The sequence below is a fragment of the Telopea speciosissima genome, chromosome 5, assembly GCF_018873765.1.
Source record: "Telopea speciosissima isolate NSW1024214 ecotype Mountain lineage chromosome 5, Tspe_v1, whole genome shotgun sequence".
In the NCBI taxonomy this organism is placed as follows: domain Eukaryota; kingdom Viridiplantae; phylum Streptophyta; class Magnoliopsida; order Proteales; family Proteaceae; genus Telopea; species Telopea speciosissima.
Window position 1 is genome coordinate 45,427,704 of NC_057920.1, and position 24,887 is coordinate 45,452,590.

The following is a 24,887-nucleotide window of genomic DNA, read 5'->3' on the forward strand; positions in this document are numbered from 1 at the left end:
TGAATGAATCTAGTAGTTTGTGTTTAGAGATTACCCATGCTTGCAATGATGATGGAGATCGGAGACTAGGTTAAGAAAATCAACGTTAATGTTTGCCCAAATCAACCCTAACTCCAATCAAGCACAAAGAGAAAAACGGGGTTTTGGGGTTGTAGCGTGTTGTCACGGACTTAGCCCTTTCTAAGCAACCGCGCCGGCACTTAGCACTCACACTAGCACTAAGTCAGCCTTTCCACAACTCTAGTAAGGGGCTTGGGAAGAGAACTCAGAGAACAAGAGAGTTTGAGTGAATAGAACTTGTATTTCACTAGAAAGCAGAAGAGGCGGCAAGGCTATTCTTGAAGCACGTCGTCAAGTATTGGGGTTTGCCACGGTCAATCATCAGCGATCGAGACCCTCGCTTCACGGGGAGGTTTTGGACGGAGCTATTCAAGTTGATGGGGTCGGCACTACACTTCTCTACAAGCTTCCATCCACAAACCAATGGGCAGGCAGAGCGCATCAACAACTTGTTGGAGCTTTACTTGAGGCACTTTGTGAGTGCCAACCAACGAGACTGGGCCAAGTTGCTTGATGTGGCCCAATTCTCCTACAATCTCCAAAGGAGCGAGGCAACAAACCAAAGTCCATTTGAGATTGCCACGGGACAGCAACCCTTGACGCCACATACAGTGATGACAGGCTACATGGGGAAGAGCCCCTCGGCATTCAAGTTTGCCAAGGAGTGGCAAGAGAAGGTGGGCGTGGCTAAGTCGTACTTAGACAAGGCCACTAAGAAGATGAAGAAGTGGGCAGACAAAAACAGGCGGCCAGCAAGGTTCGAAGTTGGGGACATGGTGCTTGTGAAGCTTCTACCTCAACAATTCAAGTCCTTACAGAAGGTGCACAAGGGGCTGGTTCGTCGGTACGAGGGCCCATTTGAGATTACAAGGAAGGTGGGCAAGGTGTCTTATAAGGTAAGCCTACCTCCTAAGCTTAAGAAACATCCAGTCTTCCATACAAGCATGCTCAAGCCTTATCATGGAGACATGGAAGACCTAAGCCGTGGAACGTCAACGAGAGCACCAATGAGTGTTACTACTTCCTACGATAAGGAGGCTGAGTACATGATCGCGGATCGGGTCATCCGGAAACGAGGAGTACCTCCTAGTAGGCAGTACTTAGTCAAGTGGAAGGGGCTACTAGAGAGCAAGGCAAGTTGGGAACATGCGGACTCTCTGTGGTAGTTCCAAAAGTAAATACAAAGGTTCTACGAGGAGGATGCGACGAGGACGTCGCCAACTTAGGTGGGGGAGAATGTCACAGCCCGCCTAATTATGGCCCAAGGCTAAGACTTGCAAGGCCCAATGACATGGACCTTGGGCAAAGGAAGAACCAAGGTCTAGAACCCTCCATACTTGAAGAGGCTAGACTTATTTTAGAACCTCTAGGCTTCAAGAATGTTCTAGAGAAACTTCTAGAGAATACTTGTAAATATCCTAGAATGTTCTAGTCCCATTACTAGAAAGTTCTCCACCATTGGATGGAGGACACTTGTATAGATCCTAGCCATTAATTGTAGGTTAGGGTGCCTATATATAGAGGTGGCCTCATTTAGCCAAGGCACCAAGCAAGTTAGCATTCAAGCTTTGTACTCAAGCTTTCTAGTGCAATACAAGTTTCTATTTTCTCAAACTCTCTTGTGTTCTCTAAGTTCTCTTCCCAAGTCCCTCAAAGAGTGGTGAAAGGCTGACTTAGTGCTAGCAAGAATGCTAAGTGCCGGCACGGTTGCATAGTAAAGTCTAAGGCCATGACAATTGTGGTATCAGAGCTTTGGTTACGAGGGAGCATACTTGTGGAGATATCTACTAACCCTTTGGAAGTGGTGGACATGTCGATGAACGAGCAAGTCCGTGGAAGGGAGGCCATTCCCAATAAGAAGAGGCGAAGAGGCAAAAACAAGTCTATAGATGTTGGTGGTGCTGTGGAGCCACGCTTACCTCGGGTGGAGCTAGCAACGGCCGAGGTGAAGGAGCACCTCGATGTTGTGGAGCAAAGCAGGGAGGAGCTAGAAGGCCACGTCGTTGAGCTCAAAGAGGAGCTTGTGAGCCAAATGGGGGAACTCAAGGAGTCCCTACAAAGCACTCTCAACACCATAGTGCACGCCCAACAGGAGGAGTTTACCACCTTCAAGATTCAAGTGTGGGAGGCATTGGCGAAGATGGATGCTCACATCGATGAAGTGCAAGCTGATTAGGCCATGTGTAGGAGGGCAGCGGCCGGGGGAGCCACTACCTCGCGTGAGGTGCCTAGGGTGGAGGCACCAAGGCCCAAGGCCCAAGGCATTTGATGGGAAGAGAGATGCACGTGAAGTCGACAACTTCTTATGGCACTCGATGATGAGGCAACAAAGGTGCGGACCGCAACCCTCTACCTTACCGACACTACGACTCTATGGTGGCATAGGAGGCACGCTGATATTGAAAGAGGTACGTGCACCATAGACACATGGGATGGGTTCAAGAAAGAACTAAAGAAGCAATTTTATCTAGAAAATGCTGCTTTCTTGGCTAGAAAAAGCCTCAAAAAGCTCAAGCACACAGGGTCTATTAAGGACTATGTCAAGGAATTCTCAACACTCATGCTTGAGGTCCCTAGTATGACTGATGAAGAACTTCTCTTTAACTTCATGGATGGTCTCCAAGGCTAGGCCGCGCAAGAACTACAACGCCGAGGCGTGCAAGATCTTGCATCGGCCATAGCAGCGGTGGAGTCATTGGTGGAGTTTAGGAGGGAAGACAACACCAAGGCCAAGAAAGGCAGCAATGGAGGAAATGGTGGGGGAGAGAACGGTCCCAAGAAATAGCAAAACCCCTGCAACCAAGGAGGGTAAGGCTAAGTATGACAAGAAGGACAAGATCACTCCAAAAGACAAGTGCTTCTTGTGCTACGGGCCACACTGGGCTAGGGATTGCCCCAAGAGGAAAGCTCTTAATGCCCTACTAGAGAAGGGCGAAGATGAAGCACACATGGGGTCCCTGCAACAGCTGAGTGCCATCAAGGCTAAGGCGACAGAGGTCAAGGCCACTACCTCTCAGAAGGGGCTTATGTATGTGGAGGTGCACATCAACAAGAAGCCCTCGCGTGCTATGGTCGACACTGGTGCTACACACAACTTTATCTCGACGGAGGAGCCAAAGAAGCTTGGACTAAGGGTGTCCAAGGAGGGAGGATGGCTGAAGGCAGTTAACTCCCAAGCTCGTCCCATAGAAGGTGTCGCGCGAGGGGTCGAGATGAGCATCGGGACATGGAAAGGCACCATAGACTTGTCGGTGGTACCAATGGATGACTTTCAAGTGGTATTGAATATGGAGTTCTTAAGGAGGGTTGAGGCTATACCCATGCCATTCATCAGCACGGTGTGCATCATGGAGGAAGGTGCACCATGTATGGTCCCAACGGTGCAAGGGACCAAGGAAGGCCCCAAGCTACTTTCAGCCATGCAGTTGGAGAAAGGGGTCAAAAAAGGAGAAGACACCTACCTTGCGGCATTGCTCGAGGAGAAGGAGAACAGCCATACAAAGGTGTTGCCTAAGCCGGTAGAGAAGGTCCTTGAGGAGTTCAAGGACGGCATGCCACCTGAGCTGCCCAAGATACTTCCACCTAAGAGGGAGGTGGATCATGCAATAGAATTGGAACCCGGTGCAAAGCCACCAGCCACGGCACCTTATCGAATGTCACCGCTAGAGTTAGAGGAGCTTAGGAAGCAACTCAAAGATTTACTTGATGCTAGGTTCATTCGCCCGTCTAAGGCCCCATATGGTGCTCCAGTCTTGTTCCAGCGGAAGCATGATGGGTCACTACAGTTGTGCATCGACTATCGGGCATTGAACAAGGTAACTATCAAAAACAAGTATCCTATTCCTTTGATAGCTGATATATTTGAAAGACTTGGTGGGGCAAGGTATTTCACTAAATTGGATTTGCGGTCGGGCTACTACCAAGCCCGTATCGCCGAAGGAGATGACGCCAGGACCACGTGTGTTACACGATATGGTTCATACGAGTTCTTGGTCATGCCCTTTGGCCTCACCAATGCACCAGCCACATTTTGCACATTAATGAACAAAGTCTTCCACCCCTACCTTGACAAGTTCGTAGTTGTTTACTTAGACAACATCGTCATCTATAGTAACACCTTGGAGGAGCATGTACTACATCTGAGGGTTGTCCTCAAGGTACTAAAGGACAATCAGTTGTATGTTAAGAAGGAGAAACATTCTGTTGCCCAAGAGGAGGTGATATTCCTACGGCATAAGATTGGGGGTGGAACACTAAGGATGGACGATGGCAAAGTAAAGGCTATACAGGAATGGAGGCACCTACCAAGGTCACTGAATTAAGGTCATTCCTTGGCTTAGTGAATTACTATCGGCAGTTCATAGGAGGGTATTCGAAGAGGGCAGCTCCACTCACTGATCTTCTAAAGAAGAACAAGGCATGGGAATGGTCAGACTCATGCCAAGACGCCTTTGATGACTTGAAGAAGGCGGTTATGGAGGAACCAATGCTTGCCTTACCAGACTACGGCAAGCCCTTCGAGGTACATACAGATGCATCAGATTTTGCTATTGGTGGGGTGTTGATGCAGGAAAGGCACCCCATTGCATATGAGAGCCGCAAGCTCAATGACACGGAGCGGAGCTATACTATCCACGAGAAGGAGATGACCGTGGTGGTGCATTGCCTAAGGACATGGCGACACTACTCGTTGGGCTCGAGGTTCGTGGTGAAGACGGACAATGTTGCCACTAGCTACTTCCAGACCCAGAAGAAGCTAAGTCCCAAGCAGGCTAGATGGCAAGACTTCTTGGTGGAATTCGACTTTGTCTTCGAGTACAAGCCGGGTAAGGCCAATGAGGTGGCCGATGCATTAAGTAGAAAGGCGGACTTGGCTCCCCTTAGCCAACCGGAAGGAGAACTCATGGGCTTGATCAAGGAAGGTCTACGACATGACCCGGTGGCTAAGAGCTTACTTGTCCTTGTCAAAGAGGGCAAGACACGGAGGTTTTGGGAGCAAGATGGCTTGCTCTATGCCAAGAAGAGAAGACTATATGTTCCTAAATGGAACAACTTAAGGAAAAATTTGATCCGGGAATGCCACCACACCAAATGGGCTGGACATCCAGGGCAGCGACGCACACGGGTATTGTTAATGTCACAACCCGCCTAATTATGGCCCAAGGCCAAGACTTGCAAGGCCCATTGACACGGACCTTGGGCCAAGGAAGAACCAAGTCTAGAACTCTCTATACTTGAAGAGGCTAGACTTATTCTAGAACCTCTAGGCTTCAAGAATGTTCTAGAGAGACTTCTAGAGAATACTTGATAAATATCCTAAAAATGTTCTAGTCCCATTACTAGAAAGTTCTCCACCATTGGATGGAGGACACTTGTATAGATCCTAGCCATTCATTGTTGGTTAGGGTGCTTATAAATAGAGGTGGCCTCATTTGACTAAGACACCAAGCAAGTTAGCATTCAAGCTTTGTACTCAAGCTTTCTAGTGAAAAACAAGTTCTATTCACTCAAACTCTCTTGTTCTTTGAGTTCTCTTCCCAAGCCTCTTGCTAGAGTTGTGGAAAGGCTGACTTAGTGCTACTGTGAGTGCTAAGTGCCGGCGCGGTTGCTTAGAAAGGTCTACGTCCATGACAATTGTGGTATCAGAGCTTTGGTTACGAGGGAGCATACCTGTGGAGATGTCTACTAACCCTTTGGAAGTGGTGGACATGTCGATGAACGAGCAAGTCCGTGGAAGGGAGGCCATTCCCAACAAGGAGAGGCAGAGAGGCGAAGAGGCAAAGACAAATCCGTAGATGTTGGTGGTGCTATGGAGCCACGCTTAGCTCGGGTGGAGCTAGCAATGGCCGAGGTGAAGGAGCGCCTCGATGTTGTGGAGCAAAGCAGGGAGGAGCTTGAAGGCCACGTCGTGGAGCTCAAGGAGTCCTTACAAAGCACTCTTAACACCATAGTGCACACCCAACAGGAGGAGTTTGCCACCTTCAAGACTCAAGTGTGGGAGGCATTGGCGAAGATGGATGCTCGCATCGATGAAGTGCAAGCTGATTAGGCCATGTGTAGGAGGGCAGTGGTCGGGGGAGCCACTACCTCGCGTGAGGTGCCTAGAGTAGAGGCACCAAGGCCCAAGGCGTTTGATGGGAAGAGAGCTGCACGTGAAGTCGACAACTTCTTATGGCACGCAGAGAGGTATTTTGAGGCAATGGCACTCGATGATGAGGCAACAAAGGTGTGGACCGCGACACTCTACCTTACCGACACTGCGACTCTATGGTGGCATAGGAGGCATGTTGATATTGAAAGAGGTATGTGCATCATAGACACATGGGATGAATTTAAGAAAGAATTAAAGAAACAATTCTATCCAGAAAATGCTGCTTTCTTGGCTAGAAAGAGCCACAAAAGGCTCAAGCACATAGGGTCTATTAGGGACTACGTCAAGGAATTCTCAATACTCATGCTTGAGGCCCCTAGTATGACTGATGAAGAACTTCTGTTCAACTTCATAGATGGACTCCAAGGCTGGGCCGTGCAAGAACTACAACGCCGAGGCGTACAAGATCTTGCATCGGCCGTAGCAGCGGCGGAGTCATTGGTGGAGTTTAGGAGGGAAGACAACACCAAGGTCAAGAAAGGCAGCAATGGAGGAAATGGTGGCGGTGAAAAGGGTCCCAAGAAATACCCTTCCAAGGAAGGAAATAGCAAAATCCCTGCAAGCAAGGAGGGTAAGGCCAAGTATGACAAGAAGGACAAGTGCTTCTTGTGCGACGTGCCACACTGGGCTAAGGATTGCCCCAAGAGGAAAGCTCTCAATGCCCTACTTGAGAAGGGTGAAGACGAAGCGCACATAGGGTCCCTACAGCAACTGGGTGCCATCAACGCCAAGGAGACGGAGGTCAAGGCCACTACCTCTCAAAAGGGGCTTATATATGTGGAGGTGCACATCAACAAGAAGCCCTCGCGTGCTATGGTCGACACTGGTGCTACACACAACTTTATCTCGACGGAGGAGGCAAAGAAGCTTGGACTAAAGGTGTCTAAGGAGGAAGGATGGCTAAAGGCAGTTAACTCCTAAGCTCGTCCCATAGAAGCTATCGCTCGAGGGGTCGAGATGAGTATCGGAACATAGAAAGGCACCACATCGCATATGAGAGCCACAAGCTCAATGACACGGAGCGGCGCTACACGGTTCATGAGAAGGAGATGACTGCGATGGTGCATTGCCTAAGGACATGGCGACACTAATTGTTGGGTTCGAGGTCCGCGGAGAAGACGAACAATGTTGCCACTAGCTACTTTCAGACATAGAAGAAGCTAAGTCCCAAGCAAGCTAGATGGCAAGACTTCTCGGCGAAATTCGAGTTCGTCTTCGAGTACAAGCCGGGGAAGGCCAATGAGGTGGCCGATGCACTAAGTAGAAAGGCAGAGTTGGCTTCCCTTAGCCAACCAGAGGGAGAACTCACGAGCTTGATCAAGGAAGGTCTACAACATGACCCGGTAACAAAGACCTTGCTTGCCCTTGCAAAAGAGGGCAAGACACGGAGGTTTTGGGAGCAAGATGGCATGCTCTACGCTAAGAAGAGGAGACTCTACGTGCCTAAGTGGAGTATTCTAAGGAGAAATCTCATCCGAGAATGCCACGACACCAAGTGGGCTGGTCACCCAGGGCAACGGCGCACGCGAGCATTGTTGGAAGCGGCGTTATTGACCTCATATGCGTGATAACATAGAGGCCTATGTGAAGATTTGCCTTGTGTGCCAACAAGACAAGGTGGAGCAACAACCACCTAGGGGATTGTTGGAGCCACTCCCTATACCCAAGAGAGCATGGGAGAGTCTCTCTATGGACTTCATTAGTGCCCTACCCAAGTCGGAGGGGTGTGGGTCAATCATGGTGGTTGTAGACAAATTTTCCTAAGTATGGAACGTTCGTGGCTGCACCAAGAGACTGCACAGCAGAAGAGGAGGCAAGGCTATTCTTGAAGTACGTCGTCAAGTATTGGTGTGTGCCACGGTCAATCTTCAGCGATCGAGACCCTCGCTTTACGGGGAGGTTTTAGACGGAGCTATTCAAGTTGATGGGGTCGGCATTACATTTCTCTACAAGCTTCCATCCACAAACCGATGGGCCGACAGAGCGCATCAACAGCTTGTTGGAGCTTTATTTGAGGCACTTTGTGAGTACCAACCAACGAGACTGGGCCAAGTTGCTTGATGTGGCCCAATTCTCCTACAATCTCCAAAGGAGCGAGGCAACAAACCAAAGTCCATTTGAGATTGCCACGAGACAGCAACCCTTGACGCTACATACGGTGATGACAGGCTACACGGGGAAGAGCCCCTCGGCATTCAAGTTTGCCAAGGAGTGGCAAGAGAAGGTGGACGTGGCTAAGTCGTACTTAGACAAGGCCACTAAGAAGATGAAGAAGTGGACAGACAAAGACAGGCGGCCAGCAAGGTTCGAAGTTGGGGACATGGTGCTTGTGAAGCTTCTACCTCAACAATTCAAGTCCCTACGGAAGGTGCACAAGGGGCTGGTTCGTCAGTACAAGGGCCCATTTGAGATCACAAGGAAGGTGGGCAAGGTGTCTTATGAGGTAAGCCTACCTCCTAAGCGCAAGATACATCCAGTCTTCCATGCAAGCATGCTCAAGCCTTATCATGGAGACATGGAAGACCCAAGTCGTGGAACGTCAACGAGAGCACCAATGAGTGTTACTACTTCCTACGACAAGGAGGCTGAGTACATGATCGCGGATCGAGTCATCCGGAAACGAGGAGTACCTCCTAGTAGGGAGTACTTAGTCAAGTGGAAGGGGCTACCAGAAAGTGAGGCAAGTTGGGAACATGCGGACTCTCTGTGGCAGTTCCAAAAGCAAATACGAAGGTTCCACGAGGAGGACGCGACAAGGACTTCGCCAACTTAGGTAGGGGAGAATGTCACAGCCCGCCTAATTATGGCCCAAGGCCAAGACTTACAAGGCCCATTAACATGGACCTTAGGCCAAGGAAGAACCAAGGTCTAGAACTCTCCATACTTGAAGAGGCTAGACTTATTCTAGAACCTCTAGGCTTCAAGAATGTTCTAGAGAGACTTCTAGAGAATACTTGTAAATATCCTAGAATGTACTAGTCCCATTACTAGAAAGTTCTCCACCATTGGATGGAGGACACTTGTATAGATCCTAGCCATTCATTGTAGGTTAGGGTGCCTATAAATAGAGGTGGCCTCATTTGGCCAGGGCACCAAACAAGTTAGCATTCAAGCTTTGTACTCAAGCTTTCTAGTGAAATACAAGTTCTATTCACTCAAACTCTCTTGTTCTCTGAGTTCTCTTCCCAAGCCCCTTGCTAGAGTTGTGGAAAGGCTGACTTAGTGCTAGTGTGAGTGCTAAGTGCCGGCGCAGTTGCTTAGAAAGGTCTAAGTCCGTGACAGTGTGTTAGGCACTTGGATTTGTGGGATTTGCTGTTCTAGGAAATTGCACGAGGGGTCCATCATTTCTAAGGACGTTTTATAATTCTGGACTTTTTGGAGTGGGGTCCGTTATTTTAGGTTCCCCATTCTGATGGTGGTGGACATGAAATGCGGCGAGGTCTGTGGGAGAGGAAACAAATTAAACAGGTGGTGGGCACCAGCGGTGGTGAGGTTGCGAATACCTGGTTTGGGTGTTACAATACGAGGTTTGTTCAAGTAATTGTTTGAACAGTCATGCAGATGCAATACAATAAGGGGTAGGGGCGGTAGGGTTGCAGGAGGGAGGAGGAGGAGGAGGAGGAGAAGAAGGGGGGTAAATCTGTCAATTTAACTGTTTTCTATTGAATAGGTGATAAGGGTAAAATGGGCATTTCCAATTAAACACTAACAACAGACTAACGCCATCAGGTTTAGGGGGTGTCAAGTAATTGTTTGAAACGTTGGTAATAGTAAGCAAAATGGCCATAGTCTAGGGGGTGTCCAAGTAAGTTTCTCCACATTCAATAATACTGCTTGCATTCATTATGATGATGCTTACATTATTGCATCTATCTCTTTTTGGATACTGATGATATGGATTATGAAATGCATATGATGTGATTCTAATTATACTGCCATGTGGGTTTCGGTGTCGGGTCAAACCAGCACTGGGACCAAGGATTAAGAACTACTATTTGCATGTCCTGATGGCCTGTATGCGTCGTGTTGTGCTGGTACCCGGGTGTTAGATGGAATGGGCACCTAGAATACCTCTCGACACGATAGGAAGCATGTAGTATATCTGTGGTTAGGACTTCATTCCCTATGCTACGACCCTTACCAACCGGGGTTTAGGTGTTGGGTAACCAAAGCACCTGATACATGTGGAGAGTTAGAGAGGCCAGGTCAGGGTAGTAATGATTATCGGGGTCTGCCTCTGGGTGGTGACTACGGCCGGCGCGAGCTCCAATGTGGTAATTGAGGTTGCATTGTGGCATCAAAAGGAAGGACCCACAGTGTATTCCCGAATTTCCACAGTAGCATATGCCTTTTGACTTAGGATTGTGTGTTAGGTGGAAATTGGATTAATAATAGCATGCACCATGGACTATCTGTGTTATTGTGTGTATGTGCATCCCGATCCCCTCACTGGTTCAATGGAGCTAACCCCCGTGTACACGATCTTTTTAAATGATGATACAAGTACTGACTATCTTACTGGTCTCGAGGTTGAACCCTCGAGATATGATGATATCGGCACTAGGGATTCGGAGACTGTGATCGAGGAACACGGCGACGGATGCCCGTATGATGATTGTACCTACAGGCCGTGGTGATTCTTGGGACATGGTCCCCTTTTTGTTGATTTTTGGGCCTCGAACCTTGTATAAACATTCATGTTATACTATATTTTTGTGTATTATGTCATGCTCAGTCGGTGACGGTAACAGAATTGTATTATGTATCATTAGCCGGTTGAACATATTATAACTACTACCCTTTTTAAACACTTCTGCTTATACATTTGATGATTGGGAATGTAATATTTAATTCCTTTCTGCACTTTGATATTGATGTGACATTGATGTTAGTTTAAGACTGTGGATTGGGACACTGTATCTGTGATCTTGGTAGTGTTTGGGATGACGTGTATCGTCCCAATCACCCCTTTATTCATTATTATATTCCTTATTGGAATGGGGGCGTGACACTTCGGACCTAGGATTTGGAGAGTTGAATTGCCTAGGTAATAGGAGCCTTCGACCCAAATATGAGAGAGAAAGAGATCAATGACCAGCAAGGGGTGCCGTTGTTACTATAGGGCAGAACAGTAACGAGAGAAAAAAGAAGAGAAACAAATAGAATAGGAAAGGCGTGGTGTACCTGCGATGAGGAGGGAGATTGGGGAAGGGAAGCAACTGTCAACCAACACGACACAAACACTCACAGCATATGCAACCAACTCAAAATTTCATTCCATGTCTCAAATCTTTCTTTCCAATCGTTGGGTAAAATATACAGAAGAAATAAAAAGAAATAAATATTCCTATTCAAGCTCTTAAAACTAAAATGGCATGGAACTCTCTCACCATGTAGGCTACTCAAAGTAAAACAAAAGATTACAAGATAAATCCAAATAAATAAACTACTACCAGCCCTTATTAGACCAAAAACCCGGGTTAGGCCAGTACTGTACTCTCTAAACAATAGATTTCTTAAATAAAGCAACCAATGAAGATTCCCCATAACTCCAGTTTACACTAAATATATAAGCATCACCCATCTATTTCTGGCAAGAGAATAGTCTATGTACATTATTGACAATGTTCAGTTATGTTCATCAAGGGCCTTGCTGTCAGCAGAAATTCACATATAGATTGGACAAGCAATTGTGCTGGTTGGGCAAGGAAGATATATAACATTATACAATTACATAATTTCAAACCAAAAAGTAAATCAGTTTCAATTACTCAGTGACAGCAGAAAGAGAGAATAATATATACGTACATGTTACAGCTACATGCATATACACATAAGGATGAAGCCAAGAAAAATAATGCACTCATTATCTACAGAAGCAATACATACCTTTCCAGGAGCATCTCGTTGACCAGTAGAACCAATACTTCGATGTGATAATGAAGCACCATGAGACGCAGGCATTCCTGAAAATCCCCATCTTTTCATACCACCCTGTTAATGGAAGAATTAGATTGTTTAAAATAAAGGAGAAAATTTACTTTTGTCTGGAAATTATATCATTTCATTGTTAAATTGCTTCTGACTTCCTGTTAGGTGATCTCCTAAACAACTCACCCCAGAACTCTTTTTTTTTTTTTCCCTTTTTCTTTTTTTTTTTTTGGGGGGGGGGGGGGTTTAGGGGGGGTAGGGGGCGGGAGGAAGTATTACCTCATCCCAGTACTTATACACACATATTAAGCCAAGCAGCAAATTAGCTAGTCAAAAATTTTATGGACTCTGGGATTGATGCACAGGTCTGGCAGTACAGTTTGCTCGGAAATTTTAAAAAGAAAAAAAAATCACCAATAAGAATGAAAAATGTTTCGTGAGATATAATTGGGGATAAAAATGCATTACAGAAGAGAAATAAACAAAACAAGTAATAATCTGCCACAGATAGGATTTAATTCCTCTCAACAGCACTATAGTGGAATATGATCCATGTAGACAACCCCAAGTGGAGTTGAACAGCCAAAAAGGTGCTGCAAACAAGTTTTGCCTTGTTCCAATTACAATTATGCTTTTGAAGTGCCGGATGAGAACTTCGGGGCTGTAAATTGGTTTACCCAAAGCATAGTATCTGGCCTATAGTGTATCTGGTAGAACAGTACTTTCTAATCCAAAGCCCAAAGACTCTGATGATTATAACTGCTTCTGCCCAGGTACTGCTACATGGGGCTCAGGGAGAAAACGCAATAATCATACTTCTGAAAATCTCTAAACCAGCTCAAAGGGCTAATCTTAATATGCACAAGTAGTTAAACTTCTTTTTCCTCTACGGTAGGAAGCTATGAACGGTACAGTAAATCATTTTTTTTTGGGGGAGGGGAGGGGAATCGCTTTCCCTTCTCTTAATCGAGTCTTTAATCTTCCAGTTTAGAAATAATCAAATATGGATATCTGTCTCTGTTCATGGAGTGTTGGTTTACCTGAAATCCTTTCCCACGAGTAATCCCTGTTACATCAACATATTGGCCTGGAACAAAATGACGAACAGTTATCGGAGTACCAACAGGAAGAAGTGCATCCTCTGTCACCGGAAACTCCCTCAGCTTCCTCATCAATGGAACTCCTTGAGCTCTAAAGTGACCCAATTCAGGTTTCGTCAAATGTTTCGCCTTTTTCTGTCCGCACCCAACCTAGCCAACACCAACAACCCCAAAAACGCTCAAAAAATTCAAACAAACCATCACAAGAAACTACTTAACAATTTGAAATAAACAAAGTGTCTTGATTGGATCATACCTGTAAGGCTGTGATTCCTTCCTTCTCGATCGTCTTCACCTGCGATACAATGTTGTCGTCCAACCAGAGGACCGAGATTGGAACCCTAGCTCCCCACTTATCCCAAGCCGCCGTCATCCCACATTTAACGGCGATTGCACCGGTCCTCTTCGAATCAGAAGTCATAACTCCCGGTTTCGCTTCGATGATTCTCGGCCCTCCACTATCGAAATCGTTATCATCTTCGATAATCACAGGCTGAGAAGAGAATCTCCTGAATTGATAACTACTTCTAATTATTGTTGTTGTTGGAGCAAATGAGGGAAGCCTGAGACAAGAAATGAGACCTCTCGAAGTGGCAGACATAGCAACGAAGCTAAGAGCAGGGACAGGGTTGAGATAAGGCGTTCGCAGTGCTCATCTCACAGAATCCATGGCAGGAAATTCAAATCTCGAAACCCAAATTTCACGCAGGAAGTTTTAGGAAGTCTTACCGTTACTGCCCAAAAAGTCCGACGTCACTCTGAGCCTAAGAGAACGAAGAGGCAGAGAGAGATCCTCACCGTTTTAGGGTTTAGGACTTTAGGGATGAATCGGGATAGAATTTTTGGTTTGTTTTCTATTCTGGTTCACCCAGCCCGGTTCGGTTGGATTTGGATTTCGGCTCATAAACCGCCGGAATCAGGTTGGGATGATAATCTTAGCCCAAGCTCGGCAGGGTTTGGATTAAAGTTGAGGTAATCAGACTTAGCCTTAATCACAGCAACCATAATTGCATCAAGGAGCCGGAGTTATGGGTGAATCCCACCCATACAAGATAATTAACACGAATTCCGCCCCAAAGTCAAATTTTCGTGGGCAAGTAAACCCTAGGTTACCCAACTCACATGTTTTAGCATAGATGGAATTGGCCATGTGGAGGGGGGGCATGCAAGGTTCTAAAATTCGGGTTTCGATTAGGTTTCGACCAACCAGAAAACGAGTTCGTCTTGGTTTCAACCATATCTCGGTCGAAACTTATGACTTCCTCCAGATTAACTCGAACCTTGGTTCCGAGGCCCAGAAGTTGGTTTTGTGCCTTGATTCTTGTTGTGCTGCCTATTTTTTACATTTTAAACTCAATCCTTGCATTATTTCACATAGAGAACACTAAAAATATTATTTGTGGTTTTGATCCAAGTTTGATACTGTATATTATGCTGGGACATGGTATCAAATAAGGTTTGACCGGAACATAACTCCTTCAATATAAATGAGATTTAAGCAATTTTGGATTTGTCAGAAAGCTTTGTTTTGATAGCTTTCCAATAAGTCCAAGATTGCTTAAATCTGATTTATATTGAAGGAGTTACGTACTGGTCAAACTTAATTTGATGTGCACGAATGTTGTCAAAATCACTATGAATGAAAATATTTTTTTGGACATTAAAACAAATGAATATTTTACCGTACTTTTGGTTTTTAGCAATGTTTTGTCATATTGACATTTATGAAATTTTTAGATTTGAGAAAAACTCCAGCATTAGAAAGTTGAAAATTACACTTACCATCAAAAATCCAGTTTTTGTTCTTGAACTGGGGGTTGACTTTTTTTCCTTTTAGAATTTGATTTTTTAACTATTTTTATTGGATTCAAATAGGGGGTATTTGCTTATTTATGAATAATATCTTAAGTAATTACTTAAATGATATTAGACATAACTAAGTGTCTGTCCTGGTTTCTAGCATAAATACTTGTATGTCCAAGTTTCGAGCCAAATTTCCCCAGTTTCGATGGGCATATGGGTCAAAACTATCGAAATATGGTCGAAACCCAATCGAATCCAGGGAAATTATAAAATCCCCCTTTAACTCGTCTCGAAAACCTGGGAAACCGAGTTAACTCGATGGTTTCACCAGGTTTCGATCGAGTTTTTATTCCTTAGGGGCATGATAAGAAAATTTTTTGTTGCAACCTGAGTTCCAAGAATGTTTTTGTTGCCCATAATCGTAGGCGTCGACTTGGAATAATCCCCTTCCCTTTTGGATTCATAAATACCCCCTTAAGTTTTCATATTTCTGAAATACCCTTTGGGATTCCAAGTCAGTCCATGCAATTTGGGTCAACAAGAACATTCTTACAACTCGAGCAGTAGCAAAATTTTGTGTAAGGCATGACATACAAAAGAAGGTATATACTTGAATTTAAAGGTGAATTTTATACGTTGCTAATCAAACAATTTCTTAGATATCCAATAGTCAAAGTTGATTTAACCAAAAAAAATGCAAAAGTTGCCACCTCAACCTTCCATGTGGCACCATTAGGAATTCCACTTGTAGAACTTTTTGCCCAATGTAAATCTATTATGATGGTAAAACTTGTGGGTCCATCTGGTTACAAAGGCCATCTTTGGTATTGTTTTTGTTTATGACCTATTTTTATCAAAAAATATCATTAATGAAAATCATTTGATAAAAAAAATTTGAAAACCGTTTGGTACCTATTAGACATAATAGAGTATAGAATGAAAAACCGTTTAGTAACTTCCTATGTGTAAATAATTTTTATAACATTTTAAAGAAATGGGCCCTAGTCATGGAAATTTAGCATTGAAGATAGGATTTTTTTTACCGAAATGGGTCCAAAGTCCATATACAGTTTAAGTGGTGGGTGGAGAGATTCCTCCTTCACCCATCTTATTCCCAAATCTGAAACTCAAAACCATAGCAGAGAACATAATAATAGGAATTATGAGAAACTGCTACGTACGATAGTTGAGTTTCTTGAATGGGCTGTTTCAAGGGGATTTTGTTTATCAGATTAGATTTCATAAATCTTCGTTTGTTATTTATTTCAATTTTGATTTGCCATTCCTCAATCTAATTTTTTTGTTTGCGGGATCAAATCCACGAGATTTACGATAATAATGTATTAAATGATCAATCCCCTAATCAAGTTATGTTTGTCTAGATGGAAGCTTGTTTTTTATGGGTTATTCTGTGAATTCTGCTTCTTCCACCTTTCCACTAAAAGGAGGAACAATGGATAGAGTGGTCTAGTCGGACCTTCCTAACTTGCACTCTTTGTCCACCTCCTCTAGCAGTTTGTGATGCATAATCGCCCATTCCCAGTACACCAAACCCAATGGTCGTTTTCTCAAGAAGTCTACTATTTCCATTTGATGTGTACAATTATCCATGGCCAATACATACACACCACATGGCATCCCCGAATAAGCATGTAGACCATCAACCACGTGATCAATAAGAAAGTCGTGAAAATCAAGCACGAGGTGCCTGTTTCAGCCCATACAAAGATTTGTATAAGCGACACACATAATTAGGATGAGCACGATCCTCAAACCCTAGCGGTTGAGACATGTAGACCTCCTCAGTCAAAATTCCATGCAGAAAAGCATTGTGCACATCTAATTGGTGGACCAACCAGCCTTGAGACACAACAATGGTTAGAACGGACCGAATGGTAGTGGGCTTGATTACAGGGCTGAAAGTGTCAATGTAGTCAAGACCATGTTGTTGATGGTAGCCTTTGGCAACAAGGCAAGCTTTGTACCGCTCAAGGGAAACTTTATGCTAAATCCGGTAAACCCATTTGCACCTAACCAAATTCTTCACGGAAGAGGAACGCGGTACAAGAGACCATGTACCATTACGCATCAATGCATTAAATTATTCAGTCATTGCAGCGCGCCATTCGGGATGCTTAGATGCCTGCGAAAGCAATTAGGTTTAGTAATAATGCAGGTGGTAGTTAGGACCGTATGTAGGTGGTTTTTGTCATGGACGTAGAGCCATTTGATGGGTGTGGTTAGGAAGGCAGGGGAAGTAGGGAGGTTAAGGTCCGTGGATGGGCCAATAGGGATGGTCGTGGGGGAGGTTGTAGGGACTCCTATTGGAGCTGTAGGGCTGGCGATTGGGTTTGTGGTGTTGAAGGCAAGTGAAGCGCCTTGCTCTAATACCATGTTAGGAATTGATTTCATTAAATTATAATCTCTCAAAGAGAGGGGATATATATGCAATGCAATTGATACAAATCCATGAGAATCCTAAACAATCTTAATGAGAGGGAAGGAAGAGATTGAGAGAGAAACGATATCAAATGTGATATGGTTTTAATACAAAGAACAATAGAATATTGAGTGTGATCATGTGTGTGTATAGATTTTCCTCATCTTTCTCTTCTCAACGATTGGATTTTCTGGTTCTCTTCTTTGTTTTCCTTCTTCTCCTTCTCTTCCATCAATCTAAACCCACCATCAGCTGATCTTGCTAATTGATCTACATAAGAAAGTGATGGATTTTGAGATTATTGAGTGAAATTATTGGCGTTACTGGTAGGAAATTCGTCGAAGCTTCTATGAGCTTAGAGTAGTGCTCATATTTTGTTGTTGGTTTCCCTCTATTCTGGTTCAATTTTCTATCTGTAGAGGTCAACTCCATAGTGTATACCTTGTACTTGAGACCTGTGATAATCTGCTCAGGGCCTTCTTTGCCTAATCAATATTGATCATATTTTTTGGTTTGCTTCATTGTTTGTTCTTCTATTTAACATACCATTTTTTTATGTAGATCGATGGGATTAGCATATCCAGATTTTGTACTTATTGAGCCAATGTTGTTGGGTCCATATGCTAATTTATTTAGGCCACGCATCAAGCCCATATTCCAGTCCAGATTTTGTCCCTTTGTAGCCATCGAACAACTAGATTTAAAGAGGACATTTTCTTCAGATTTAGTTGGCCCCATGGTCAGTTACATGGAGAAAACTTGGATGGAGGTTTCTCAGCTCATGTGGGACCCATACGTGCGTAGAGAATAATCTTGGGGTAGTTGCTGATTTGTGTGAAGATATTTTTAGGAACATATATTGTTGATTTGGGTGGATTCTTATAAAAGATTTTGTTGGCCTATAGGATATAATCTTTTACCTTCTATTTCTTTAGTTTCTACTTTATATAGTTTCCATTTTCCCTAATACATAGATGGGACCAAACTGACATATATAATACCAGATTTGCTAGTCGGGATAAAATGAAAGTTGATTTTATCTTTCAAATGAGCTGACTATTGTATGAGACATCTTGAACCCTATGTCGGGTGGTGAGAATCAATGTAAAGCAGAACTTTTTTTCTTGGTCTCTCTGCTCTTGGGTAGTGTGCTTCAGAGTGATCCTTTTTTTTTCACCATCCTGTAACATCACTCCTCACTTTTCCTCAACCCCATCCTCTCTGGTGGTGTTTCCCGAGGCTATATTGAAAGAAAGGATGTCGTCTTCCTCTAGACCACCTGATGAAGGGAATCAGGTTAGTCTAGTGCCTTTTGCCCCACGACACGAGCCCCCCTCCTCATCACAGTCGATTATAGAAGAGGAACCTTTGCCGACTAAGGAGCTTTCTGACGACGATTTTGAAATCGACGAAGAAGAGGAGAACCGGTTAGCACAACTGTGGGAGACAACCTTTGTTGGTTACATATTGGAAGGGCGGCCCTTTAGAAATTAAGTGGTTACTGAGGCATTTCTCACAGCCTGGAACCCACGACACAAGGTAGATGTTTTTCCACTTGACGATCGAAGGTTTTTTTTCTAGTTTTATCCTGCCATGGATAGGGATAATGTACTTCATGAAGGTCCAAGGCTGTTGGCGGTAATTTGCTGGTGTTGGAATGGTGGAATCATGAGCAGAAATGGGATTTCACATGGTGTGAATTATGGGTTCAAATACACTCCATCCCTATGGATTTGAGGTCACCGGAGATATTGTTTGGTCTTATGAAGAAGATAGGATAATTTCGCACGATAATGGCCATAGAAGGAATACAATTTGGAGATAGGGTGAATTAAATTCGAGTAAGAGTTCTGATCAATATCAAAGAACCACTCCATATTGTCATCAATATTAAGCAAAGGCAAGGTATGGTTTCAGTCCTCTTTGGTAAATATGAGAAACTGCCGCTTGTTTGTTTTCACCGTGGTTGCTTGGGGCATGATGAGAAAAGATGTACACCCCTATATGAGGAGATAGCCCAACATAGAAGAATTGAAAATATGGTAACGCTATACTCCTTATATATTAAATTAATATATAATTACAAATAAATTTAAAAAACTAACATCATGTTTGTAATTGTACAGGTCAACAACAGATATTGGAAAGAAAAAAACCAATCCTATGATAGCAAAATATTTGAAATTCAAAGAAGCTAAGTATATCAAAATGAAAAATCTCACTGAACAAGAAATATCTTCAATTCAGGTACAAAAAAAATTGTAACTTCTAAATTATTAAATAAAAATATTAAATTCAAAACTTATTTAACAATCATTTTTTTTTTACAAAAATATTATTATTATATCAGAGAAAAATATTAAGTGTTGATAATGAGGAACCATGGTACAATGCATGCAATAACTGTAAGAAGAAAGTACACTTCAAAAAAGAAAATGCCAGATGTGAAAATTGTGGAAATAATATATCATACACACAAAGGTAACAATATTTTAAAATTTTATATATCACTAACAAATTTATGTAAACATTATTAAGGACTAACAAATTACTTTTACATCACAAGTACATGGTCAGATTTAAAATTTCAGATACAACAGAGAGAATAAATGTAACAATGTTTGATGAAGTTGAGAGCTTGATAGGATGTTCAGCAATAGAATTTAACAAATCAATGGAACAGGTGAAAAAAATAATTTACAACATACAAATTAAAATTAAGATCTACATTAATATTTATTGTTTAATTATTAATTTACCATTTTTTGCAGAATAAGCAAAAGCTATATGATTTCGTATCAAAAACATGTTGCTTCTACTTTCGATTGGACAACAACAACAAAAATATAATCCAAAAAAGCATTGTAGCAGAAAACATCAAAGAAGGAAATCATGATGAAGATGAAGACAAAAACAAAGATGATGAATTAAAAGAAGAACACAAAAGTCAAAAAAATTAAAATCGAAGAAGATTAAAAAATGATATGTGATCGTGTCGTTAACCGATCAAAAATAATACCCTAAACTAATCTAACAAATAGTAAGTAAGGGGTCGATCTACGAGGATATGGAAGGCTAAATTACTAAGATGATAAGATGAAAATAATGAAAATTAATTTACAATAAATCTGATTTTAAAACTACGAATGAAATAAACAGATCTAAACTAACAACGATGTGCAAATACGGGAGAAGACTATCTTTAGGGTTCGAATCCCCAATGGGTTGCTATTCAATTCAGTTGCATGCTTCGGTTTATTATAACCACAGGCCTAATAATACCACAGAGTGTAGGGTTTCTCTTAAGTATGGACTATCTTGACGAGTACTATCGTCCGTCGCTTATAGGGCTTGGCACGCTTAGTTCGTTCAGCTATAATCCATCATCGGTACAACCACATAAGAACAAAATACCATTGCTTGAATAAAAATAATGAATCACAGAAACATAATTTTTCAACTAAATACATCGATTAAAATCTTCCAAACAGGGATGGGGTCTCAACATCAAGTAATCAAGCATACAAACCAGAATTTTAAATAACAAACACCAGTAGTTCATCTATCCTAAAGATAGAAAGAACTTAGCCAATCATAGTGGAAGGCGACAAAAGACAGCAATGGCGACAACGATCCATGAAGACGAAGCTGGAACGATGATCCTTCTCCTCTCCTTCTTGCCAAACCCAAGATCCAAAAATAAAACAAAAAACAAAGAAACAAAAGAAGAAAGATGAAATAAGAAGAAGAAGAGAAGAGGGCACGACTAATGGTTATGGGAATTGAATGGGAATTCCCTTGAATGGCAATCTGTCCGTGGGTTTATATAGTTATAAGAGATTTAATAATAAAAAATAAAAAAAAAAGGAAAGTACGAGAGATAGAAATAATGGTGGATATCTAAAATTCATGAGGGATTTGGATAGAATAGCTATAAGAGGAGGGAGAGAGAAGTGAAATATAATTAGGAATGGTATGACCCATCAAGGATTTGATAGGGAGAAGGAGAGAAAATTGAAGTTGGAGTGATAGAGAAATAATCCGTAGTAGATGAGAGGGAGATATTAGGGAGGAGAGAGAGAGTTTAATGTAAATTATCAAGTTAATTAAAATTCTCTTTTTGAGAATATCTCTCTTTCTTGGTCCCGGGTGGCCCCAATTTGAGAATTAAAGTTGCTCCAATTAATACTCCGGATGGTATGAGCCCAATATCGAATATCTTCTGAAGATGCCCTAATTTTTTGAAATTATAGTTATGCCCCTGTGTCTTCAGTGAAACGTTTTCCCATCTCGCCCTTGATAACCTATGAGTCGATCCATGGGTAGCCTGGTGCCTATGTAGCACTGAACTCCTCCAACCTGGTTTTCTCAATTTAGTCTCTGAAAATGCACTTTTTCTCCAATTATTCCCATATGTCAAAAATACTCCTGTACCCTGAAAAAGACAGAAAATACCCTAGGTAGCTCCATTCTAAGCAGATAAAATGCAGAATTAAATAGGATAATTTCACACATAAATGTGTTCATCAATATGCATATGTAATTTGGTCTTTAGTGAATGTATATAGTTTGAAAAATTGTATTTTGATATTTTAAAAACATTCTTGCTATAGTTTTATTTTATAATGATTGTAATTCGAATTAACAATGAGTAGCATTATTTACAATTTTTAGAATATATTTCACTTAAGAAACGAATAGAGAAGGAATTCATTATTTATAGGAAATCAACATCGATGATTTATATGGTTAATCCAAGTGGTTGTACAAAGATAGTTCACTTAAACTAATTACAACTCGAAATATCCTATTATTTTTTATGCCTTTTACAATCTAGACCATTATTTTCAGTTGGTGTTCTATAATTTTTTCTATTCAAATAAAGTTTGTTGGTTATTTTGTTGTCGATGTGTATATAATGTTTTAATATTTATTTCAGAGAACAAAAATATTCCATAAAAAAAGATGATTTAAAAAATTCAGCATTAGAGATACAATGATAATAAAAAGAATAAAAATAAGGATAACACAACCAAGTAAAGAATCAGGAAATAAAAAGTTGATGCTCAAAGCACAACTTAAAGGTTCAAGTTCTTCACATTCAAATTACGAAAATTCTAAATTATTTGAAGATTAGTAATATAAATTCATAAATTTGAGATGACTTATTAAATTAATTATATTTTTTTAATTAAAATATTAATTTAATCTAAAAATACAATAGATGTGGAACCTGAATGCTCCGATTTACATGTACTTAAAAAAATACCATCATGCAGATATTGTGAAGCAAAAAGATTTCAAGATGAACCACCATCTTTTTGTTGCTCAAATGGTAATGTTCTCTTAGTGTCAACAACTGTTCCAGATGAATTATATGAATTATTCACCTCTCAAATATCTGAAGCTATTGAATTTCGTAGATTTATACGAGCATACAATAGTATACTTTTATTTACATCTTTTGGAATTCATGTTGATAAAGAGCATACAAATGCTAAAGGAGGTATTTATACTTTTAGAGTTCAAGGACAAGTCTATCATGAATTACCTCCAATTTTGCCAGAAAAAGAAAAGTCATGTTATTTGCAATTGTATTTTTACGATATAGATCATAAAGTATAAAATAGGATGGAGATATTAGAAGAATTAAACATCAAAGAACCAATAGTATTGAAACTAATGGATATCCTATCAAATAATCCATATGCGCGGTTCTTTAGAAGTTTGAAAGATGTTCAATCTTTGAAGAATCATGAGATAGTAATCAAAAGTGATATACATCTTGACTAAAGAATTTATATTGCACTATCAGCCGATCAAGTTGCAGCAATTTGGATAAAAGAAAATAATCCTAACATGAAGGAAAAATGTGATATAGTCATCCAAGGTCATTCAAGGAAGAAGCATCGAGTAAAGCATTACTATGGTTATTGTGATGCATTGTAGTATCCATTGTTATACCCAAACGGAGAAGTTGGTTGGCATAGGAGCATCAAAAAAAGAATTACAATATCTGTTGTCTCAAATTTTATAACCTTTGAAGAAGAAGCTATATTTAATGGTGAAGAAGATAATGATGACGGTATGTATACATAAAAGAGCTTATCTTCATTATTATTATAGATCAAATAAATAATTAATACATCTTCTCACAAAATGCAGGATTTGATGAAAGCAAAAAAAATAGGATATCTCTGAGATCCTATTATTGCCACAAGCTCCAAACCAGAGATGGTAATCGTTCTATTCTTTTATACTCTGGTAGATTGCTTTCTTCAACATGTCGTAGACATGTATATTAAAATTGAAGCAACGAGATTAGATTTTAATCGTTCAAGACAATCAAATATTCGAGCAGAAGTATATCAAGAAATAGTTGATAGTGTTTTAGCCGGACAGACAAGAGGTAATGAAATTGAAAAAAAAGCTTGTCTTACCGGCATCTTTTATTGGGGGACTAAGAGATATGTGTCAAAGGTATCTTGATGCATTAACTTTAGTCCAAAAATTTAGAAAATCTGATTTGTTCATAACTATGACATGTAATCCAGACTGGATAGAGATACATGCAGAATTAAAACAAAGTCAAGTTCCACAAGATAGACCAGATCTTACAGTCAGAATATTCCAAGTAAAGCTCCAAGATCTAAAAGATCAAATATTCAAGAAAAATATTTTTGGGAAAATATGTGCACATGTACATGTCATTGAATTCCAAAAAAGAGGTCTTCAATATGGATACATGTTGATAATCTTACAAAGGATGACAAAAAATATCAAATCCTGGTCTTTTCAACAGATATGTTTGTGCTGAAATTTTAAATTCTGATGAGTATCCATATTTGTATGCAAAAGTTGTGAAACATATGATGCATGGTCCTTGTGGAAATTTAAATAGAAAGAATGCTTGCATGAGGAATGGAACATGTAAGAACAGATATCCTCGCTCTTTTAGTCATAATACAATGTAAGGAAAAGATTCTTATTCGATTTACAGAATGAAAAATAATGGAAGACAAGTGATGGTTAGAAAACAATTATTGGATAACAGATGGGCTGTTCCTTATAATCCATAACTCTTGACAAGATATGACTATCACATTAATATTGAGTTATATTTTGGATTGAAGGCAGTAAAATATCTGTACAAGTATGTTTATATAGGACATGATCGTATTGCAGTTTTTGTGTCATATAATACTGAGGAATATTTAATGGATGAAATCAAGCAGTATCAAGATGCAAGATGAGTATCTACACAAGAAGCAATGTGGAGAATATATGAATTCAACTTAAATGAGATGTTCTCATATGTAATTAATCTACAATTGCATCTACTAAATAAGCAAATGATATGGTATTGGAAAAATCATGACTTGAAAAATATTGTTCAATCAGA

The 24,887-nt window shown here is 41.3% G+C and overlaps 1 protein-coding gene across 1 annotated transcript in view; it reads right to left on the reverse strand.

Moving 5' to 3' along the window:
• LOC122662195 (50S ribosomal protein L3-2, mitochondrial-like) overlaps positions 1–13,968 on the reverse strand; it is a 30,131-nt gene extending 16,163 nt beyond the window's left edge. Inside the window, exons 1-3 of the mRNA XM_043857770.1 lie at positions 13,499–13,968; positions 13,183–13,392; positions 12,101–12,205 (exon numbers count right to left, since the gene is read on the reverse strand). Coding sequence (XP_043713705.1) covers positions 12,101–12,205; positions 13,183–13,392; positions 13,499–13,843 — 660 coding nt within the window. The 5' untranslated portion in view covers positions 13,844–13,968. The remainder of the gene's footprint in view (positions 1–12,100; positions 12,206–13,182; positions 13,393–13,498) is intronic.
• Positions 13,969–24,887: the final 10,919 nt, after the last annotated feature.